General features: G+C 51.9%; 7 protein-coding genes across 7 annotated transcripts; 2 read left to right on the forward strand and 5 right to left on the reverse strand.

The window, feature by feature from the left end:
- Positions 1-426, forward strand: N7489_003276 (uncharacterized protein; the record flags this gene model as incomplete). The annotated part of the gene is made up of 1 exon (XM_056709031.1): positions 1-426. One exon carries the CDS (start codon positions 1-3, stop codon positions 424-426), a length of 426 nt encoding a protein of 141 aa, XP_056573333.1.
- Positions 427-2,038: 1,612 nt separating this feature from the next.
- Positions 2,039-3,770, reverse strand: N7489_003277 (putative MFS sugar transporter; the record flags this gene model as incomplete). The annotated part of the gene is made up of 2 exons (XM_056709032.1): positions 2,039-3,138; positions 3,200-3,770. The coding sequence occupies 2 exons, from the start codon at positions 3,768-3,770 to the stop codon at positions 2,039-2,041; spliced, it is 1,671 nt and encodes a 556-aa protein (XP_056573334.1).
- Positions 3,771-5,248: 1,478 nt separating this feature from the next.
- N7489_003278 (uncharacterized protein) lies at positions 5,249-5,926 on the reverse strand (the record flags this gene model as incomplete). The annotated part of the gene is made up of 1 exon (XM_056709033.1): positions 5,249-5,926. One exon carries the CDS (start codon positions 5,924-5,926, stop codon positions 5,249-5,251), a length of 678 nt encoding a protein of 225 aa, XP_056573335.1.
- Positions 5,927-6,462: 536 nt separating this feature from the next.
- N7489_003279 (ribosome biosynthesis protein MAK16) lies at positions 6,463-7,684 on the reverse strand (the record flags this gene model as incomplete). The annotated part of the gene is made up of 2 exons (XM_056709034.1): positions 6,463-7,357; positions 7,470-7,684. The coding sequence occupies 2 exons, from the start codon at positions 7,682-7,684 to the stop codon at positions 6,463-6,465; spliced, it is 1,110 nt and encodes a 369-aa protein (XP_056573336.1).
- Positions 7,685-7,964: 280 nt separating this feature from the next.
- On the reverse strand, positions 7,965-11,744 carry N7489_003280 (aminophospholipid-translocating P4-type ATPase NEO1; the record flags this gene model as incomplete). Its single annotated transcript, XM_056709035.1, has 1 exon — positions 7,965-11,744. The coding sequence occupies one exon, from the start codon at positions 11,742-11,744 to the stop codon at positions 7,965-7,967; it is 3,780 nt and encodes a 1,259-aa protein (XP_056573337.1).
- Positions 11,745-12,512: 768 nt separating this feature from the next.
- On the forward strand, positions 12,513-18,517 carry sec16 (COPII coat assembly protein SEC16; the record flags this gene model as incomplete). Its single annotated transcript, XM_056709036.1, has 3 exons — positions 12,513-14,553; positions 14,622-17,894; positions 17,952-18,517. The coding sequence occupies 3 exons, from the start codon at positions 12,513-12,515 to the stop codon at positions 18,515-18,517; spliced, it is 5,880 nt and encodes a 1,959-aa protein (XP_056573338.1).
- A 589-nt stretch (positions 18,518-19,106) lies between these two features.
- Positions 19,107-20,473, reverse strand: N7489_003282 (checkpoint protein HUS1 family protein; the record flags this gene model as incomplete). Its single annotated transcript, XM_056709037.1, has 5 exons — positions 19,107-19,133; positions 19,200-19,276; positions 19,352-20,207; positions 20,267-20,385; positions 20,431-20,473. 5 exons carry the CDS (start codon positions 20,471-20,473, stop codon positions 19,107-19,109), a joined length of 1,122 nt encoding a protein of 373 aa, XP_056573339.1.
- Positions 20,474-20,558: the final 85 nt, after the last annotated feature.

A 20,558-nucleotide genomic window follows, 5' to 3' on the forward strand; every position in this document is an offset into this window, starting at 1 on the left:
ATGGGAAGTCGCGCTGGGTCGGATATCGACGCGATGAGAAATACAATTACTTTAGAGGAAATGGGCATCGACCTAAGTGATAGTACGGAGAGCTTCGTTTCCCGTTGCATTGCTGCTCAGTCATTTGCGGACTACCTCACCGATTCCGATACCGACACCGAAAACGCAACTCTACCTCCTAGTAGACGTTGGATGTGGTATTGCAAACTTCCTGGTTGCCCAAAATACTACTCAGCCTGGACCTGCAAAACCAATTTCCTCCTTCACCTATACGAGACACCAGTGCATCGCGAGGACGACAGAACAAAGACGCGTGAAAGTCGACGGACACTAGGAAGAAGCTGGAGGAAGGAAACTGCGTATGATCTGAGCGAGCCAAAAGAATCACCACCACAATGTAACGACTCTCAAGGTGGGAACACATAAAGTTGGCGCACATGATTATATCACCTCTGGAAGCGGCAGATGAACGTGTTATCGTTTATGCTAAAAGTTCACGTGGAGATAATTCAACCTTATCTTCTGTGCTTCGGATCCGAGGATGTACCCGGATGTCTCCTTGGTGAATATTTGGAGGCATGGCTTGACCGACCTTTTTGGAACTGATCTGTATTCAGTTTAAATTCCATGTAGCGAGCTACATTCCCGGTAGACAATTATTACTTGTCTGCTTATAACTATGAGAATTTGTCGTTTGTCGTGAACTTTGGTGAGAAATTAATAAACTAGTGTCGAAGGTTGTTGATCCCACGAATGAAGTATTTGCTCATCTAGCTGTATGTTTACAGGGCATCCACGTGTTTTCATTCTATCTCCTGTAGCGTTGTCGGCAGAATATGTCTGCGGCGACGCCTGTACGGTTTACACCACATGAAACATATCTACTACTCAACTCGTGCCGGGGCAGCGGTGTGTTATCTTCAGGAGGTACACCTGTTGCTTTAGGCGGGGTAGCTCTTCTTCCAGACAAGTGTCCATAAGGCTATTTAAGGCCAAATTTCGAATTCCCAACGCAAGCTTTGACATCCTAAAACTACCGTCGCCGCGGGAGTCATGGTCACGTGTCCTGCAATCCCCGGGGGTTGTGTTGTGGCAGACTTTATCTGCTACAGAGAGTTACCTATATAGTGGAAACCCTCTGCGGAGTGGGTCTGATCAGGGCGGATCATGCTCTTGCTCAGTGAGCATGATCGTGGTTTCTCTTTTCCTGAACGGGGTGCTGCACGTGATCTGATGACAGATCTGTTGGTTGGCTCTCGGTGGCCCATCTGTGTTCCTGGGGCTCTCAGCTGACAGGGACTTGAAAAGACTTGGCGGGGACTATAAAAAAGAAAAGAACCAAAAATAATGGGACGAGCCGGGATCGAACCAGCGACCTTGCGAACTTCAATCGCACGCTCTCCCAACTGAGCTATCGTCCCACTTGGGATGAAGAACAAAGCCCAGGTAGACATCATGAAGCAGATCTAATACTCTGGCAGGAAAGGAGTACGGTAATTAGTCGATTACCGCCATCTAATTGGTTAAGTCTTCGGGGATTTATGTGGCAGGATGCTACCTATAACGTAGGTATCACATTGGACCGATCTAATTAATTCCATTATAGCAAACACTCGCTCAGCTCAACTGAGGGTGGCGATGTGGAACCTTGCGGTCAATATATACTTACAGTCTGGGGTCTAATAATCCCACAGTCCTACATACAGAAGAGGAATCTTACATATGCGCCGGGTCTTAAGTCATGTTAAGCAAGGTCTGCAATATTAGGTGATGCAGGGTTCGTTGCTAGCGGCGGGATATCAATGACAACATCGAACCCCCGAACACAATTTGGAGTCAGCAAGTGGTCGAAGAAGGAAGTGTATATATAATCTTCCTCTGAACTTGGTAAAAATAAGAATGACCTTGAAGATATAGATTGGGTATATGATAATGGTCTACCAGAATAGAAGTCTACCAGATCGCCACATTAAATCGTCTTCAATAACCTCAAGCATGAGCCACGCATATTCACCTTGGCAAACAAGAACGCACAAGGTTATTTGTACGGCTCAGGAGAAAACAATTTCTTAAGACGGAATCGCGACAAGTCCCGAATAACCTGAGCAGTCTGCTTCAAGTTCCGCTTGACAATAACAGCAGTAGAAAGGGAGAAAAGCTCATCGATCTCCTCGAGGGATTTGTTCTTAGTTTCGGGCATGAATATAATCTGGTAAGCCCAGCCGACAATAGCAATGCCACCGTAGAAACCAAGGGTCAGACCAATCCGCTGCATAGCCTCCATCATGCGCGTGAAGTTGTACGTAACGATAAACGAGCACAGGAACAAGTTAGCGTCGGCAGTCGTCATTCCATACGAACGCAGGTACGTAGGGAAGACCTCGGAAGGCACGACCCACGTCAAGCAAGCGTATGAGCCGAAGAAACCCATGTACAGCACAATACCGGTGAGGTAAACGCCCTGCGCCGCGGCGGGGTACTTATCAGCATCGATAGTGTAGCCAACACCGACGAGCACAAGGCCAATAAAGAAACCCGGTAACATTACGTTGGCCCAGTACCGACGACCAAACCGCTCCATGTACAACACGGCCGGGATGGCGCCGATCAGCAGCGCTCCACCGCCGACAAGAGACATGAAGACGGCGTCTTTGTCGCCAAAGCCAATTGCCTGCATCAGCGTTGACATGTAGTACATTACTGCGTTGACGCCCGTGAACTGCCCGAGGAAGATCATGATGTTCGCGTAGACCATCGCGCGGCGTGCACGCGGCACAGTGAAGAAGTCCATCCACGGGTACTTCTTTGACTGGGCTTGCTCTTGGCTTTCGGCTGTGACGGCTTGTCGCATGCCGAGGAACTCGTCTTTGGCTTCCAGGTCGTTGAACCCGCGGATCTTCTTCCATACTTCGTACGCTTCAATCTCGCGTCCCTTGTGCATTAGGAATCGGGGACTCTCTGGTAGGAAGAGCATGCCCACGAAGAGGATGGTCGAAAAGACCAGTGAAGACCCTAGAATGTAACGCCAGTTTCCTTCGACGCTGACGAACATGGCGGCAACGGCATAGCCGAGGACTTCGCCCAAGGCAATGTTTAGTTGGTACAGGGAAACGAGATTGCCGCGGAGTTTGCGGGGGACTATTAAACGTTGGAATTAAAATTGAGCATATACGTAGACTGAGCGTGATGGAATACATACCACATTCTGCAACATAGACTGGGACGGTACCACCCTCTAAACCGACACCAGCACCAAGAATAAATCGACCAGCGAAGATCATTCCAAAGTTGATGGCGCCAGCCTCCAGGGCGGCGCCGATGGTGTACAGAATACAGGAGACGATAATGGCCATACGACGACCGAGATACTCGTTCGCGGGAGAAAGGAGAAGAGCGCCGGCAACGGCTCCTAGCGGCATGCCGGCGTTGACCAGACTATTGTCTGCTGAAGACAGACCCAGATCAACAGGGAGGTAGAGGTTTGCACCACTGATAAGCGACTGATCAAGCCCAGACAACATACCTCCCATGGACGCGAAAGCAACGAGGATGTAAGTGAAGGTACCAGGATTGGACAAGGTTATTTCGAAGCGGGATTTGGGCAGACTGTGCACCTGCTCTTCGAGCTGCAGCAGTTCCGCGTCCATATCGGCTTCGTTCATCCCATTTTGGAGCTTTTGGTCCGCCACGTCGTCCGTCTCGAAGGCGACGGCATCCTTGTCTTCGCTGTGCGCGTTTTGGGGAGCTTCGACATCTTTGAGATCGGCCATGATGCGTGATGAATGAGTCCCCCTTCTCAGAAGATGGCTTGTTGGGTCTACTAGATGATATGAAGTATAACAGTGGGGTGGAACCGTCACTACAGGCTCTGCTGTGGCATTGACCGTAATTTTAGAGTAAAAATATGGAAGAATAATGGCACAGCTGATAGAACCAAGGGGGAAAAGACTATTTGAGGCAGTCCGGATGACGACGGTTAATACTACGCATGACAAAGGCTCCGTGTGGGGTTTGCCAAAAATCAAAGTGAAAAAAGAGCCCGGGTATGTGGTCTGCTGCTTGGATTGCCCGAGGCGTGTAGGCTCGGCCTGGAGTATGCACTCCGTGCTTTCCCTTGTGCGGAGAGAAGTGGAGAATTAGGACCAGTCCGGGGAGACCAGGTTGAGGAGAAGGGGAAGAAGGAAAACGCGGTCTCACCGGGAGGCAAAAACAAGAATAAACCTGGAATATGCGGTGCACATCCGTCATGCAGCAGTAGTACAGCAGTAGTACAGCAGGGGTTGGAATGTGGAAAGATAGGGAATTCAAGCCATCGGGGCTGTGGACGAATCGTGTGCCATCAAAGCTTATGTTGACCATTTCAGGGCACACAACACTCAAGCCGTGGCATGTCACCCGGACGTTTCTGATCGACAACGCTTTCAAATGTGGCCTTGCACTTCTGGAAGTTTCCCGGCTTCCCGTTGTGTCGGCATATATCACGGTATAGCCGTATTATTAGGCGGGTGAATCTTGTAGGGAAGAATTCCGACATTCGAAGTCGAATTTAACATCCAACTCGACAACAGAAAGCGAATACCGTATGACAAAAGCCACATCGCGGAGGGTAGCCCAAAGACGCTAAAATTCGGTATTCGACTGAGTTGGGGTCCCCATGGAGAAGAGATGCATCGGCGGCATTTCGGGGAAAAGGGGGCATATCATGACTTTGGCCGAAGGCTTCAGATTGACTGTTCCCACTTGACCAATGACCTGTCCCTGAAAAGAGAAAGAGGGAAATTAACTTCCGAGTTGCGTTATAATTCATTCGGAGCACCACGCTCCTCAGCCAAACACGGGATGGCCGCGTTGGGGTAAAATGCGGGATTTCCCGAGTTGGTCATTCGTTAGGTGTTGCTTAGCGTTGGTGGCTGCCGCTAAGCAATCCCGGCTGTTGCGGAGGTCCAGGGATGGGGTGATCTTTGCCCTATCGGTGGTATGACTGAGTCGAGTCCATAGGAGTCTTGAAGAGATTCAGCCTAATATATCCCCGAGCGTGGGGGGAGAAGGCAAATTAGCACACCTGTGAATCCTCGGAACATAGTACAATCTCGTTAAGAATATACGGTATAGATCTAGGCAGAACCTGGAAATCACACGATCATTGAATGAACTTTGTCCTTAGGATCTATGTACTCGGTAAACATTGGACATAAAATAACGCCCCAACGCCATGCTCTCCACCATGCAATGTACTGTCTTCACAATCTCACCGTCTTCCAGACATTCCAACAGGCTTTCGAACACTAGGGTCAACATTGGGACTAGGAGACCTTCCCCCCTGTAATCTGGCCCGTAGTCGCTCTTGGGCTGAACCACCACCCGACCCAGCACGATCGAGATTTGGACGACTCTGGGAAGACTGATGCGACCCAGCTCGCTGGCTGGGCAATGGTCGCGCTCCAGATGGACTGGAGGAGCCTGATCCAGCAGGCGAACGAGACTGAGAAAATGTGGCAGCCGGCGGCGCGCTATTGGCCGAGGTAAGCGGTGGTGCTGCGCCGCCACGTCCGCGACGAAGACTGGCTGTCTGTGGGACCGAGTGTTGGGATGTGGGGGAATCACCCCATAGGTCACCTAGACCGCCGCTCCGGCCAGAGTTGGCGGGAGGCCCCTGGCTGTAGCTGCCGGAGGGTAGCTGGGAAGTCGCAATCGGGCGGGATTGTGCCGGAGCCGGACCCTTGGGGTCTTGTGGGAGCCATGGTGGGAATGGACGGCCCTTTTCGGTGTAATAGGCTCGAAGGGCGTTGGAGATGTGGGAGCAATCTTCGTTGTCGGGGTCGTCTCCCTCGTCGCCTAGGGTAATGGCACGGCGAAGGTTGGTGAGCCGTGAGCCCAGACCAGAGATCGCCGAAGAGGTGGTCAAGGATGTGAGGTACGAGCTCATCTTGCAGCAGCGACTGGTATGGTTGAGGAACGCGCGGTCTGCAGAATGACAGCTCCGATGCGGGGCGGGGTGGCGCGAGCTGGAGCTTTACTTGTGGGATCCAATGCGAGTGACTCAGGATGGAAGTGTCGAGCAAGATATGAAAATGGTTGCAATAAATTATTAATGGGGATATTAACAGAAGAACCGGCTCCTGGGGCAAGGTGAAGTCGTTCAAAGGAAAATAAAAGGCGGCGGGAAAGGCATTCATTGGGCCACGTGATCACGTGTTTCAACTAGATGAAGCAACAGAGTCAGGTCTAGTCTGGAATAAATTATGTTCAGGTATCTCGGAAATAAAAGAGATATAGAGCGGTAGTATTGAAAATAAAATAGACATTGGACGATCTAGGATCGTGAGTTGTAGTGGATGCAATGTAGCAGGGTATGATGCCCGATCACTAGCAGAGAATAAGAATATAAAACAAAATAATTGACAGCCCAAACGCCATGCAAGATCAGGTAAACTTTTCCCAAATCCTTTAACATCGACAAAATCATGCCATGACCTGGTCCTTGCCAGCACCCTCGGTCTCGTATTCGATCTCGATGCGAGGACCCTTCTTCCGAGGCTTTGTCTGGGGAGCAACATGCTTCCGCTTGGCGCTGGGCTTGGGCTTCTTCTCATCCTCGCTAGCCTCCTCGTCGTCCTCGCTGTCATCATCGTCACTCTCATCGTCATCGTAATCACTGGAATCGGCCGAGTCGACACCCAGCCAGTCCTCCATATCCTCGAGGTCCTCCTCCTCATCAAGATCGCTGACGTACTCAACCTCACCAACACCCTCTTCCTCCTCCTCAATTTCCTCGCCGTCATCCATGTCCACATCACGCTCACCGTCACCGGCACGCTCAAGTCCACGGAGAACCTTCTTCCAGATACCCTCCTCGACATTGAGTGGCCGGTCACCGTAAGCACCGCTGCGGAGACGCTCAATAAGCTCACGCTCAATAGCTCTCTCGACCTTAGCGGCAGACTCGGCCTTACGTTCACGAGTCTCCTCACGACGGCGGATCTTCGGTGCCAGCTTGGGCACAACCTTCTCTCCGAGACGCTCGTCCTCCTTGGCGATGTTCTTCATGCGGATGTTGACCTGCGTCAGGCGGGTGAGACGCTGCTTGCACTTGTGGGTCAAGAACTTGGGCCAGTAGATAAGGCGCTCATCGACTTGCTCGAGGGCCTTGGCGTAGTTTGAAGATAAGCGCACACGCTCCCACCATTTGCTCGGCATGTGGGCTCGCTCGACGGTCTTCATGTACAGGTACATGACGCCCGTTTCGGGATCGCTTCGCACCGTCGCATACCGCGAGTTGGCGAGTGGGCAGGACTGGCGGTTGCACAGACCGCTGACGTTATATTCATTGCGGCAGAAATTTTGGTCTTTTGTCGTTCTAGAGAGAAGGTTGAAATTGTTAGTGAAAATGTTCTTTTTTTCTGTCCATGCATAGTGGAGATCAAAGATCCTGCGGACTGAATAGCCAGCGAGTGAAGATTGATACTCACTTGAGTTTGTACGAGCAGAATTGCTGGTTGATGACCTGCCAGACAATTTCGTCAGACATGATGGGCGAGGAATTGGCAACCGAAAAAGTGGTTGATCCTAGAGTTCTATGCAGCAGATGTTTGACCCCGAAGAAAAAAAAAAGATTCGATAGGTATTGACCGCCTTCCTGAGTGGGGAAGTCACGTGCTTGCTTATCGATTCCGCTCAACGTCATTGGAGGGATCCGCCTTAGCGTCTAACTACCACTACATGAACTTAATACCAAGTACTGCCCTGGTGGTCAAACTTCCAAGGATGGAATTGAAGTGATTGACCAATCTAATAGCATAGAAGTAGCCCGGTCCTAGATGCCCTCAGCAAGCCAAGATCATTGAGACTAATATACAGAGCCACATGATAACTAAATCGGCGGAAGCTAGGGCATGGAAGAGACAGATGAGAAACTCCAAGCAAGAGAATAAATAGATACACCGAACTCGTGTCAAGCACCAACTCTATCCACGGACCTTTCGGTAACTTGGCGGGTGCCACGACTGTTTGATCATCTTGCCAGCCCAGACCGGAACCAGAGACACAGCTAGCACAGCGAAAACACGCCACAGCCAGTCAAGGGTAATCACGTAACTAAGGTCGAAGTACTCGCCAAGGAAGGGGACACTGCCCGCATATACAAGCAGCGTACCAATCAGACAGAAGATCATGACCGGGTGCCAGGTTGTGATTGCAGTGGCGACCATGCCCAGCTCGTTGAGGACGAGGGCCGTGAAGGAAAGACTGATTAGGCGCGGCCCTGTGATAGTATCCAACAATATCTGAGAGAGACCCTGAATCACTGCACCCTGGTAGACAGAGATGAGAACCCAGCCAAAGAACGAACGGTAGCTTAGACTTTTCCCTGTCTTGAGCTCTTTGTAAAGCTCTGGGTAGAGATTGGCGAGATGCTCGTCGACATCCCGATCAAAGGCGAGAGAAAAGACTGGTGCGTTTGTATAGACAGTCGCGTAACCGACCATGAGCCAGTTGATGAACAAGCCCTTGGGATCGAAGTGGCTCGCGATGCTGTACATAGTCTGGCAAACACTGATGATCAACCCACGGTGCATGATGAACTGTGCTAGCTTAGCAGACCGTTTGTACGAGTTGCGGCCGTGCCAGACTAGAAGCTTGGTTAGATGATGGAACTGCGTGATGCTGAAATCAGCGGCCAAAGATGCTTGGCGGCCTTCCTTGCCCACGATACCAATTCCGACATCGGCTGCTTGAATCATCGACACATCGTTGCCGCCATCTCCGATGCAGCAGACACGCTTCTTCGTGTGTTGGCGAATGAGGTCTGCAATCTCAGCTTTCTGGGTGGGGGAGCATCGACATGCGACCACGGCGGGGAGTAGCACCGCGACAGAGATGAACGCTGTTTTGAATTGACCGAGCATGAGGTTCAAGGACTCGCCATCAATCAGCAAGCAGCAGTCAGTTTTGTTGCGCAGGAAGTCAAGAGTTTCTTGCGCGGTCGACTTGTCTGTGACTTTGGTGACTGTGTGAATGTACTGGCCCCGGGAGACCAATTTGGCAGAAATAGCGACACAACGCGCTGTCTCCACTTTATCACCCGTCAGCATCCAGATCTTAACACCAGCATTGCGTAGCAGCTCGAGAGAGGACTTGACGTCGCGCTGCAGCCGGTCTTCCACACCGGTCACACCGGAAAGCTCTAAATCTTGTTCAAGATATTCGCTCACAACCTTCGCCATGCCCGTATCTCGCCCTTGGAAAGACAGGGACGCTTGCTTGTATTTGGTAGAGAATTCCTGGTATTGCTGCACCGAAATTCGTTTGCGCCCAACGACGAGAGTTCGCAAACCTTCGCGAGCCATGTTCGTCGTCTCCTCGTCAAGCCAGTCATTCGCGGCAACAATAGTTCTCATGACAGTGTCTGCACCCTTCTGATAGAACCAAATTTCACTATCGTCTTTGCCGGATTCAAGCACGTTTTCATTCTGCTGGAACTGGACGATAATCCCCATTCGCTTGGAGTCGGAAGTGAATGGGAAGATGTCGAGAATACGAGCCCGGACCACAACCTGCTTGGAGTCGGTGGATTCTAAGACAATACTTTGTCTGTCTCGATATGCTAGCTTTAATCCGACTTCTTCAGTATATCGAATAATGGCAATTTCATCAGGCGAAGACGCTTGGTAGTTCGTCACCTTGCGGCCGTCTTCCTCCTCTGTGGTCGGAGTGACGTTATGGCAGAGAGCAAGCGCTAAAATGATATCCCGGACGCGGGAACCAATCTCTCTTCTTGTCCGCGGCGCTGTGGCATGGCCGGCCTGGGTTCCGAAGACAGTCGAAGGGGTGGTCAAGGTATTGCCCGAAAACGCGAAAGCTTGACGAATAAATGAGGCAACTTCTTCCATTGCCTCATTTGCGTATGATACAGTGCCAACGTGTATTTTTTTGAGCTCCATCTCATTTTGGGTCAACGTTCCTGTCTTATCCGAAAGCAGATATTCAATCCTTCCCAAATCCTCTGGAATTGTACTGGTGCGGACGACCGTTCCTGGAATGTCTTTGTCCCGTTCGATAAACCGCCCGTATACCGACTTGGCCATGTCCAAATTCACCCGAAGACTCATGGGAATAATCGTGGAGAAGAGAATGAGATAGATCATGATAGCAACGTACCATTTCTTATCGTTTGTTGGTTGGAATCTTTCCAAACCGACAAGGACGATTGAGAGAGTAAATGTGAGCGCGCAGAGAATTTTGGTGAGGTTGTTGATTTCGAGTTCTAACAGGCCGATCTTGGACCGGGAGGCAGAAGTTGAAAGCGAAGCCCGGGTTTGAGACCCTGTATAGATGATGACGGCATAGGTGATAGTATTAGACGCAAGAACAGTGTTGGCCCAGGCAGTATTGTCGATTGTCAAGGGAGCTGATTGATTTTCCACAGGCCCAGGCATTCCTTCGTTGTTTGGAGACCCAGAGGATTTGTCAACATGAGCATCGTAGAATCCAGTGGGTGGTCCCAGCCCAATAGTCCCCATGAATTCGTTGACTCTCTTATCAGGGGCGCTAGCGGTGATTTGTAGTCGACCTAAATCGCTCAGAGGGAGCGATTGAGACATTACAGAAGGCAGGCGAAGCTTCCAGTCAGTTTCGCCATCCAATTGATCAGTCCGAATGAAAGTGTCGCCTGCTGGTGAATTTTCAATATCTTCACCACTCTTGGATGTGGTGTGGTTCGTGGGTCCGGACGATCCTTGACCTGGTTCGAGCAAGTCGGAAGACGCCCCAGGGACAGGTTCTTCCGTTAATGAATGACGAGGAGTGCCGGAGTCATTTGAAATGCTCTTCAGAATCACCACATCGGCAGGAAAGCGTTGGTTCTTACGGACTTTGAGCACATCACCAACCTTCAGGTCTCGCGATTTTTTTGTGACCTCCATCGCGTTGGACCTTCCTAATGTTATAGTGCAGTATTCTTCCGCATTGGCTTCGGCATCTCGCCGCCGCCGACCAATATCATCAAGTGCCTCTTTACCCAATGATATCGAAACCACGAAGGCTAAAGGGGCAATGTAGGACGACATATATCCAATTCGTAGCACCGGGATGACCTGTGATAAAGCCACAAGGAGGAAGTATATGTTGAAAAAGAAGGAAAATTCGTTGTAAAGGGTTCTCGGTAGGAAGCTCCAGGGTGTGTATTTCGCATTCGAGACCACATTGGCCGGGTACTTAGTAGCCTGGTACTGCCCGACAAGTACCTCGCGCGGAGGTTGGTTCTCAGGGTTGTTGTCATTCGATCCAAATCGAATTGATGTGCCCTGTAGGAATGCGGGAGTCTTGAATCCTGGGAAGCGCAAGCGGTTGCCTTTTTTGGGAGGCTCATCGTCGAAATCGCGAGTCGACGCTCTGCGATCCAGGAGAGGCGCATCGGCGTTTTCCAGGTTTGTGGAGCTTGTCTGCGAGTCCCGCAAGCCTTGTTCCTCCCGGTTCTCTAGAAGCGCATCCGTATCATCCTCCAAGCCTGCGCGTCCAGACGCACTGCGTCTCCACCGACTTGCCGCTCCGACACGCAAGTTGCGCAACGCGATAGCCGGCCCATAGCTTCGTTTTCGCCCGGTATAGTCCCGAGACTCACGAGACTGCTGAGGCGATGTCGTGCTGGGGTCTAGCTCTTCTAGATCCAAGTCGTCGTCCGAGTCTGACAAGGCGCCTGGTGCATCGGGGTGGTCCAGGGGGTGTAGGTACTCGGATGAGGAACGCATTATGGGAAAGCTGATATGGTTTAAGTCAAATGGATTGCTGGTGGTATGCAACGTGGAGCTTTTGGGCCTTGCGCATCAAAGGAAGGTTCATCTCAAGTATATGTTGTCATGTGTGGTAGTACTGGTCCAAACGCATATGCAGCATGATGATGAAAGAGTGGAGGGATGTTGTCAGGGTCGAAAAAGGGAACGAAACGCTTCTTTGTGTAAAATGCAGTCAATGCCACGATTAAAAGATTTGTGAAATAGACAGAACGGGAGAACCGCTTTGAATCTCGCTCAAGGATGGTCGATGACTGCCTGGAGCCACGCAATCACATGAGTGAGTGCATAATCCGTGGGCTGCAACTAGCTGACGTAATGTTGCACTTTTAAGGTTGAACATAAAACAGCCGGACCATCAGTTACTCCGAATCACGGGTTTGCATTTTTCCTATTCGGGATAGCATCCGGATGACTCAGCCCCTCTTCACCCGGGGAATGATAGGCGGAGATGGCCTTTTGCTGTCGCATTATTCTAGGACAATCCTGCTTGGTTATTCTTCGCCATCAGCTGATGCATTCATGATCGATTTATTTCTTTGGGTTTTTTGCTCTGTTTATATCTACGCCGTCTAATGGACTTTTAACTTGACTTCTTCGACCCCCGTTTTTCTTTCGCGATTGTTGATCTCCTGAGGCGTCATTGGAGACGTGTCAGGTTGGTCCCTCCGGACTGCAGCCCCCCTCTCCCCAGTCACGTTGGCAATCGAGAACAACTTTGCACGTATGGCGCACATGGCGCACCAAGCGACCGAAAATGATTCGGAGTCATGGAATCCGGCGTTACGGCCTGAGAAGAACAACTCTCCTGTTACGATGAGCTCGACCCAGAGTGCGATGTCGGATCCGATTGCGGCGGATGAGCTAAAGGACAAGTCCATAGATGAGGTTATATCTCCACAGAGCGAGGATTTCTCTGCGTGGGATATGTCCGACGAGGTAGACGCGATTCCGCCTCAACACACGTTGGACGAGGTAGTGAACAATTCACCACCGGTGGTGGACCGGGCCGCGTGCCTAGACACTGATTCCGCTGAAGAGACCAGTCAATTCCCAGTCGAGACAATTGAAACGGCTCATACAAGTGTCGCGCCATCTATTCAGAGTGCAGATGCCGTCCTAAATCCCACCGAGCCCGCAGAGCCAGTTCAGGCCGAAGCATCTTCAGTCCAATCTGGTCTCACCACTATAGATGCGCGACCATCTGTTCAAACCGAAATCTCAGATACTGCGGAACAAGGAAGCACCCCGGAGTCGAAATTTGTGACGGAGACTACACCTTCAAGAGAGGAGCAAACAACGGTACCCGAATCTACCTTGGACGCTTTTAAACATGAATATACCACTCAATCCACCACTACCGAAGAACTTTTCTCACAAGCAGACGACGGAAATGTCGATTCTGAGGATCCCTGGGCCACGTTTGAGAAGGACCTCAGCAATACGCTGCCCCCCACCGACGAGGCTACCCCTCCTAGCAAAAATTTCCATACTATCCCAGACGTTGCCTCAACCTCTACTCAACTCCAGAATAGCGATGAGCCAAAGTTTGCTGAAGAAGCTATACGTCCATCGCCAGAGGAAGCAGCATTTACGGGTGCCGATGTCTTCAACTCCACTGAAAACGCCATCGCTCCAACCGAAAATGACCAACTGCATGTCGTATCTCGCTCTACAAAAGTTGAATCTGAGAATGCCGGTTCACCACCTCCTGTCGCGGAGGCCTTTGCACCGGCCAACGACGCCCATCTAGACCTGGCCGCAGCAGACGTGGATACAACCACTCAGGATCAACCTTTCTGGAAAAACGAGCCGAGCGGTGAAGGCGACTCCGATGACGGCTTCTTTAACCAACTGAACAGCCAGACGAAGCCTATCTTTGCGCCGCCAGAAGCCGAGTCTAGGTTTGAGGAAGGGGTCCCATTGTTAGATGAGTCTACACCGGCTTCGCCTCAACAACCACTTGAACAGGGCAAATCAATCGACAACGTATTTTCCAACGATGATGACGATGCGGATGGTTTCTTTAGCTCGGCTTCGAAGCCAGAGGCTAAAAACGACGATGAGGATTTCTTCGGCTCCATTTCTAAGGAAGAGGCTGAGGAGCAACCCGTCGTTCATCTCGAACGAAAGAGCACGTCTCAGGTATTGGAGTCGGCTGGATTTGCTCTAGACTCCCCGGTTAGTGATGCTTCGGCTGCAGCGCAGTTTGACGATGCACTGAAGGCTGCGTCGTTGGAGCCCCAAACAACAGCCGACCCGTCGGAGGAAGAGTTGGCGGCACGGTGGGAAGCTGAGCTAGGCGATTCACCGGATGACGATCTGGCGGCTCGTTGGCAGGCGGCATTGGACGATGACGATATACTGCTAGAGACTGAAGCCGCCCAATCTGTCCCTGCACAGGGGCACATACATCAAACACCTGTTCAGTCTACCAACAATGGTCTATCAGCTGGCTTGAATAGTCCGTTCCAGACCCCTCAGGCCTTTTCTCAGCCAATCCCTGTTCCTAACGTATACACACCCCACCAACCGTCCACTGGTGATCTATTGCAGGGTGTTCCTCTTCCAGGAACTGCGCCGCCAGCCACGGGAGCGATATCATCATACTTATCGCAACCACCGCAGAACCCTGCGGCAACCCGGGGAGAGAGCTTTGCTGAGCGGTCAAAACAGGGATATAAATCTCCTTACGACCTTCCAGATGATATCTCCCGACCTCGAAAGCCGGTCGTTACCCAAAAGCCTGTTCCTCCAACAGTCACTAGTATGCCCCCACCTCCTCCTCCAGGTGCTTCGGCTCCTGGCTTCCCCCCTCCAGCGGCTCCCCCTCAGCCGTGGTTGCTCCCCCTGCACCGAAGAATTTCTACGAGGAACTTCCTCTGGCGCCACCAAGGTCTAGGCCTGCCAGCTCAGGCCGGTACACTCCTAATCCGCAGGCGGCGCCGACGATGACCGGGTCGTCTATTCCTCCTCAGGCTCAATATGCTCCCGCACCACCAGCTGCACAGCCTATTACGCTCCCAATTCAGTCCACGCTTCAGCCGCCTGACCAGCTGGATCCGTATGCTAGCCTTGCATCGAGTGCCCCGGCGGGACCTCCTGCCGTTGCAAGATATTCTCCTCAACCTTCTGGCTTGCAAGCACCCTCGAAGCCGCCTTCGTTGCCGAGATATTCCCCTGCGCCCCCTCCTACCTCTTCCGCTCGCAATCGTTATGCCTCGCAGCCACTTAATGTCCCTGGCCAAAATTTGCCTTTCCAGCCACGGACGTCAAGTCCGCTTGCACACCATGAAAAGGTTTCTTACCAGCCTGATCAATCACACAAGCCCCCATCTCTCGAGCCCGCGATCAATCTTTCTCCCCCGCGCGGGCAAGGAGCTGGCTTTGGACAAATCACACCTAGTGCTCCGCAGTTTGTCAATGGTCATGTCAGCGTATCGCGGCGAGAAAGTGCGGGCTCACCTGTGCAGCCATCTCCGCCTCAAAGTCGCTATGCCCCTCAGGAATATATCGATGAATTTGCCCAGCGTCTCGCGCCGGCCCCAGAATCTGCTCCAGCCCCCGCGACCAATGTGTACATGCCTCCACCACCTAATGATATCCAGATGGGTCCACTTCGCAGGTCTCAGACCCAGTCACCTGCCCGGGACTTGACGAGCCCGCGCTCCTACGGACAAAACATTGATACGCTCCAACGACCGGCTTCGGTGCAAGTTTCGGGCTCGCCCACTAAAACGGTCAATCCGTATGCTCCTGTGCAGGTTGTTTCTCAAGCACGGGCTCCCACGCAGCACCTGGAATTTATTGCTCCCAATGATGGACAGGAGCATGATTCCCTGGGGCGATGGAAGGGCGCTCCGATCTTCAAGTTCGGTTTCGGCGGAGCCGTGGTGTCTTGTTTTCCTAGACACGTTCCCCGCTATTCCGCTGGCCAAGTGGCGCCAATGATTCAACCCACTCTTGGTGAACCGAAAATCTCCCAGCTGAGCGAATGGCTGCCCTCCGCTGATAGCGTTGTCCAACATCCTGGCCCCCTCAAAGCAAAGTCAAAGAAGAAGGACTTGCTTGCTTGGCTTTCTAGCAAGATTGCGGCATTCGAAAATTCAGACCTGCCAAGTTACGAACAAGTCCAGTCTGATACACACAAACGCCGGGAGGAAAAAACCCTCCTCTGGAAGGTTGTCAAGCTTCTGGTGGAGAATGACGGTAACCTGGAAAGTTCCCCTGAAATCCAAAAGTCTCTCCGCCAGATCATCTTCCCCAACCTACCGAACCCGGATGCAGACGGATCATACACCAGCGGCTTAGCTGCCTCAGGAGGCTTTGCCCCGTCGGAAATGCCTGCCCAGCCCGATGCTGTTGATGCGCAGTGGTTGGAGGAGCTTCGCCTATACTTGATTTGTGGTGATCGGGAGAAGGCCGTCTGGAGCGCCGTCGATCGACGTCTTTGGGGACATGCGATGATCATCTCATCCACCATGGACAGGTCAATTTCAAAACAGGTGGTGCAGGAGTTTGTCCGCCGCGAGGTCAGATCTAAATCCGCCAACACCGACTCGCTTGCAGCCCTCTATGAGATATTCGCCGGAAATATTGAAGAGAGCATTGACGAACTCGTTCCCCCGTCTGCCCGAGCAGGTCTTCAACTTATTAGCAAGGCCGATGGCCACGGCTCTACTAAGAATGCTCTCGAGGGCTTAGAGAAGTGGAGGGATACCTTGGGTCTGGTTTTGAGTAACCGAAGTTCCGAGGATCATCAAGCCCTGTTTTCCCTTGGTCACCTGCTTACTTCTTATGGACGGACAGAGGCTGCTCACGTCTGTTACATCTTCTCGCGTGCTGCCGTTTTTGGTGGCCCCGACGATCCAAACACCAAGATCGCTCTCCTTGGTGCTGACCATAACCGTTGCCCTTCTTCCTTAGTGGATCAAGATGCTATCCTGCTGACTGAAGCTTATGAATTTGCTACGTCTGTTCTCGGCAACTCTCCAACAGCCCATATGCCACATCTGTTGGCCTTTAAGATCCTGAATGCCAGGTGCCTCGTAGACAATGGTCGCAACCTGGAGGCCCAAGGCTATTGCGACGCAGTGGCAGCGGCATTGAAAGCAACCACTCGTCCCTCGCCGTACCATCACCAACACCTGTTTGCGGAAGTTGAGGAACTTTCTGCACGTCTGCGCCAGGCAACCAGCGACAGTGGCTCTTGGATCTCGAGGCCAAGCATGGAGAAGGTCTCGGGGTCTATGTGGGCTCGCTTCAATAGCTTCGTGGTAGGTGATGATAGTGATGCTGCATCAACTGGGTCCGGTAAGGGTGGTGAGAATGCGGAATTTGGACCTTTCGCAAACGTGGCTGGTACACCAACGATTAGCCGCCCACCTTCTGTATCTGATATCTACGGTTCTTATCCTGGACCAGCGACAGGAGCGCAGCCTATTCCTATCGGCGGCGCGTCCAAGTATCACCCATCTAGCCAATATGCGCCCAATGGCTCACCTGAGCAGTTCAAGGGCCGGTCTTCGATGGATTCTCAGAGATCTGCTTCCTACTTCCCGCCCGTTGGACAACGTCGAAGCTCACAAGAACTCTCGCCTTCGATTGATCAACACATGTCCTATGGAGCTCCAATGTATGGGTCACCAAATGCGGGTGGGTATCAACAAACGCCGCCGCAGTCCTCTTATGTTCCTCTTGCTCCGGTAGAAGAGGCTATGTCACCCGCTGAAGCTCCTCCAGCTGCACAGCCCATGGTCAATGGTCTCTTTTACCAGCCTCCAGGACAGGTGGCTACATCCAGCGAATCCCCCTATTACCAAGGCCCTCCTGGTATGCCAGCTGGTGTACCGGACTCTGAATCACCCTACGCACCTCCAGTTCCCAGCTCGTCTTACGAGCCTGTTTCTTATGAGCCGGTTGCAGCTGATGTAGACACGGGGTATGTAGCCCAGGAGCAGGATCTGCCATCTACCGAAGAGCAGCCAAAGAAGAAGTCAATCATGGATGATGACGACGACGATCTCGCTGCTCGGGCAGCGGCTATCCAAAAAGCGGAGAACGATCGCAAGGCAAATGAAGCGTTCGCGAAAGCCGCTGAGGAAGATGGTATGTATCAATAACACCTATTGCTTATCTCACTTGCTAATCTGACTTCTGCTGTAGCTAAGAAGGACGCCCAGCAACCTGCCAAGAAGGGCTGGTTTGGTGGGTGGTTCGGCGGAGCTAAGAAAGAGGAAAACAACTCTGGTGGTGGCCCTATCCGAGCTAAACTTGGTGAAGAGAGCTCCTTTTACTACGACAAGGATCTGAAGAAATGGGTCAACAAAAAAGACCCTGGTAGTAGCGCGCCGGTCCAAGCCACCCCGCCTCCTCCTCGAGGATCAGCTCCTCCCAGTCGCGCTGCTAGCTCTGGTAGCATGCCACCAAACGGTGCGTCTCCGATGCCCCCAATGTCAGTCTCTGGCAGCCGGCCTCCATCTTCCTCAGCCGCAGCCCCGCCGTTGTTATCCTCCAGCCCAGGCTTCTCTGGTATTGGGCCTCGGTCTGTTTCTACGGGAGCGGCTATGCCAACACCACCTGGTAGTTCCAGCGGCCCGCCGCCGCGACCTTCTTCGTCTCTGACACATGCCAGCTCAATCGATGATTTGATTGGTGCGCCCCAGGCGCGCAAGGGCAACACGGTTCGCGGCAAGAAGAAGGGCCGTTACGTTGACGTGATGGCCCAGTAACCCATCAGGCTTTATCTGAATGGCCGATGATCTGGTGGGTTACTGATATAGTGCTTATTAGTCTCCCGACTAACCCGGCGCTATAATGTGCTTTTCTTTTGTTCCGTTATGTTTGTTTTATCGCTATGCCTTTTATTTGTTACCACATGATTTATTTGATGAACCACACCCCCTACCTTTGAATAATACGACCCCCTGTCACTAGATTTGTCATTGGCCCAGCATCCTGCATGTGTCTCGTTTCTTGCCCCGGCGGACACGCCGTCTCTCTGCATTCTCCCTCACTGAACGCCATCTGAAGCCTTGCTTTTGCACATAGCTTGATCTTTGCTGTTCCCTGGCGCGACCTCATCCATGGAGTCAAGGGCTTGTACTCCTGGCATTATGTATATCATCCTCCTCCCCTTGATGTTCTATTCTGGCCTGACATTTTGTTGCTTGCTGGAACTTTCTGGAACCGGAGACTTCTTCTTACATGGCTTCTCACATGCACCTGTCTTAATTAATAACGATTTCTAATAATTCATTCCGACCTTCAAACGCCCGAACTTTGACCGATGGGCATGGTAGCTCAAGTTCCACCACATGATCATGTGGTAAATGAATTGATATAATACTGTAATGCGATTGTTAGAGGGCTAGGTTGTTTGAGGAATGCATTCTTGGGGCAATGGAAACTCACCGTCAAACAAGATTCCTCCTCATCGCGATTATGTGGCAGATAAACGTAGAGAACCAGTGCCATTTCATTGACGAAGCCTAACCACAACGAATTAGAAATCGAGTCAGCACTTGCACCAGCGAGCGGCAATTCGAAGGAGCATCGAAACTCACAGGCAACAACCTTAGGGCTGAGTCTACCAATACTGAGAACCCGACTCCAGTCCTTTCCATCAATCCGGACCTTAGCCCAACCAAAGTCGAACGCCTCGCTCGCGTCGCGCTTCCGATTAAGCTCACTGGGCAGCTGGCTCATCTCCTCCTGAGTCATCTGCGCAGGGTCCAACGGCGGGTTCACGAGGTCAGACCAGACACTCGCGATGCGCAGCTCGTCCGTAGCAATAGCTAGCCGTAGTGAACCATGCATATTAGCAGATAATTCAAGCTTGGGAGACGAGTTGGTGGATAGTGCCGTGGCAGCTGTGTTAGCGCCCGCCCCAGCAAAAGAAACAGAGTGCATTCCCGGCGCATCGGGCGCCATCACGCCCGGCTGTCGGTTTTTGCTATCTGTAGATGCGAGTTTCGTGAAGCGATCGGAAATGCTCTTTAACTGCGCCAGGTTGGGTAGGATGATGTGCACTTCGGGGTCTGGGCAGTGCGGTTCGTGCAAGCCTTCGACTGCCGACTCGTGGAGGATCTTGATGGGAATTTCTTGCGTGATCCATGTCTGGCGTTCGCGTGGTCCTCGATCACCGGTCGTGTCGGCTGGAGCTTCTTCTGAATTGGGGTCGTCGCCAAAGCCATCTGCGTCATTATTGGTGGCCAAGGCCATGTTTCCCTCTGTCCATTCTGACGCGAGGACTGTTAGTGCCAAGAGAGGAGTTTTCTCTTTCTTAGTTAGTCGGAGCTGTGCATGTGTTGCGCCCCAGGCGGAGCGCAGGGCCCGGTTCAGGACGCTGATATTGACTTCGATGTTGATAGCGTCGGAATTGGATTCCAGCTCGTAGGTTGTGTCATCGAAAATGGTTCCCTGGAAAACGGTGAATATATAGATCATACGAGTGATATCTTTGATATCATTGTGCTTACGACTGGTATTGATGCCCACACTTGTGTGCCTTGGTCGGGTATGATGGTAAAGCGGACCACCTCGTGCTCCAGGCGCATCCAACATACCTTGCCCAGCGAGGACAATGACGCGGTGAGCTCTGATTCAGTTAGCCTAGATCCTTTGTTCTAACGATTAAGCATACTTGAGAAGGTCTTGCTATCTCGTATTTGTGTTCGGAACCGCATTGTGCAAGTGGATGATGGAGGGAGGAGGGCCGATCCCAAGTAAAGTGCTTATCGCTATCACAGAGATGAGGATTTCACGTCTACG

The sequence above is a fragment of the Penicillium chrysogenum genome (genome assembly GCF_028827035.1).
Source record: "Penicillium chrysogenum strain IBT 35668 chromosome Unknown utg000001l_segment0_segment0, whole genome shotgun sequence".
Classification (NCBI taxonomy): Eukaryota; Fungi; Ascomycota; class Eurotiomycetes; order Eurotiales; family Aspergillaceae; genus Penicillium; species Penicillium chrysogenum.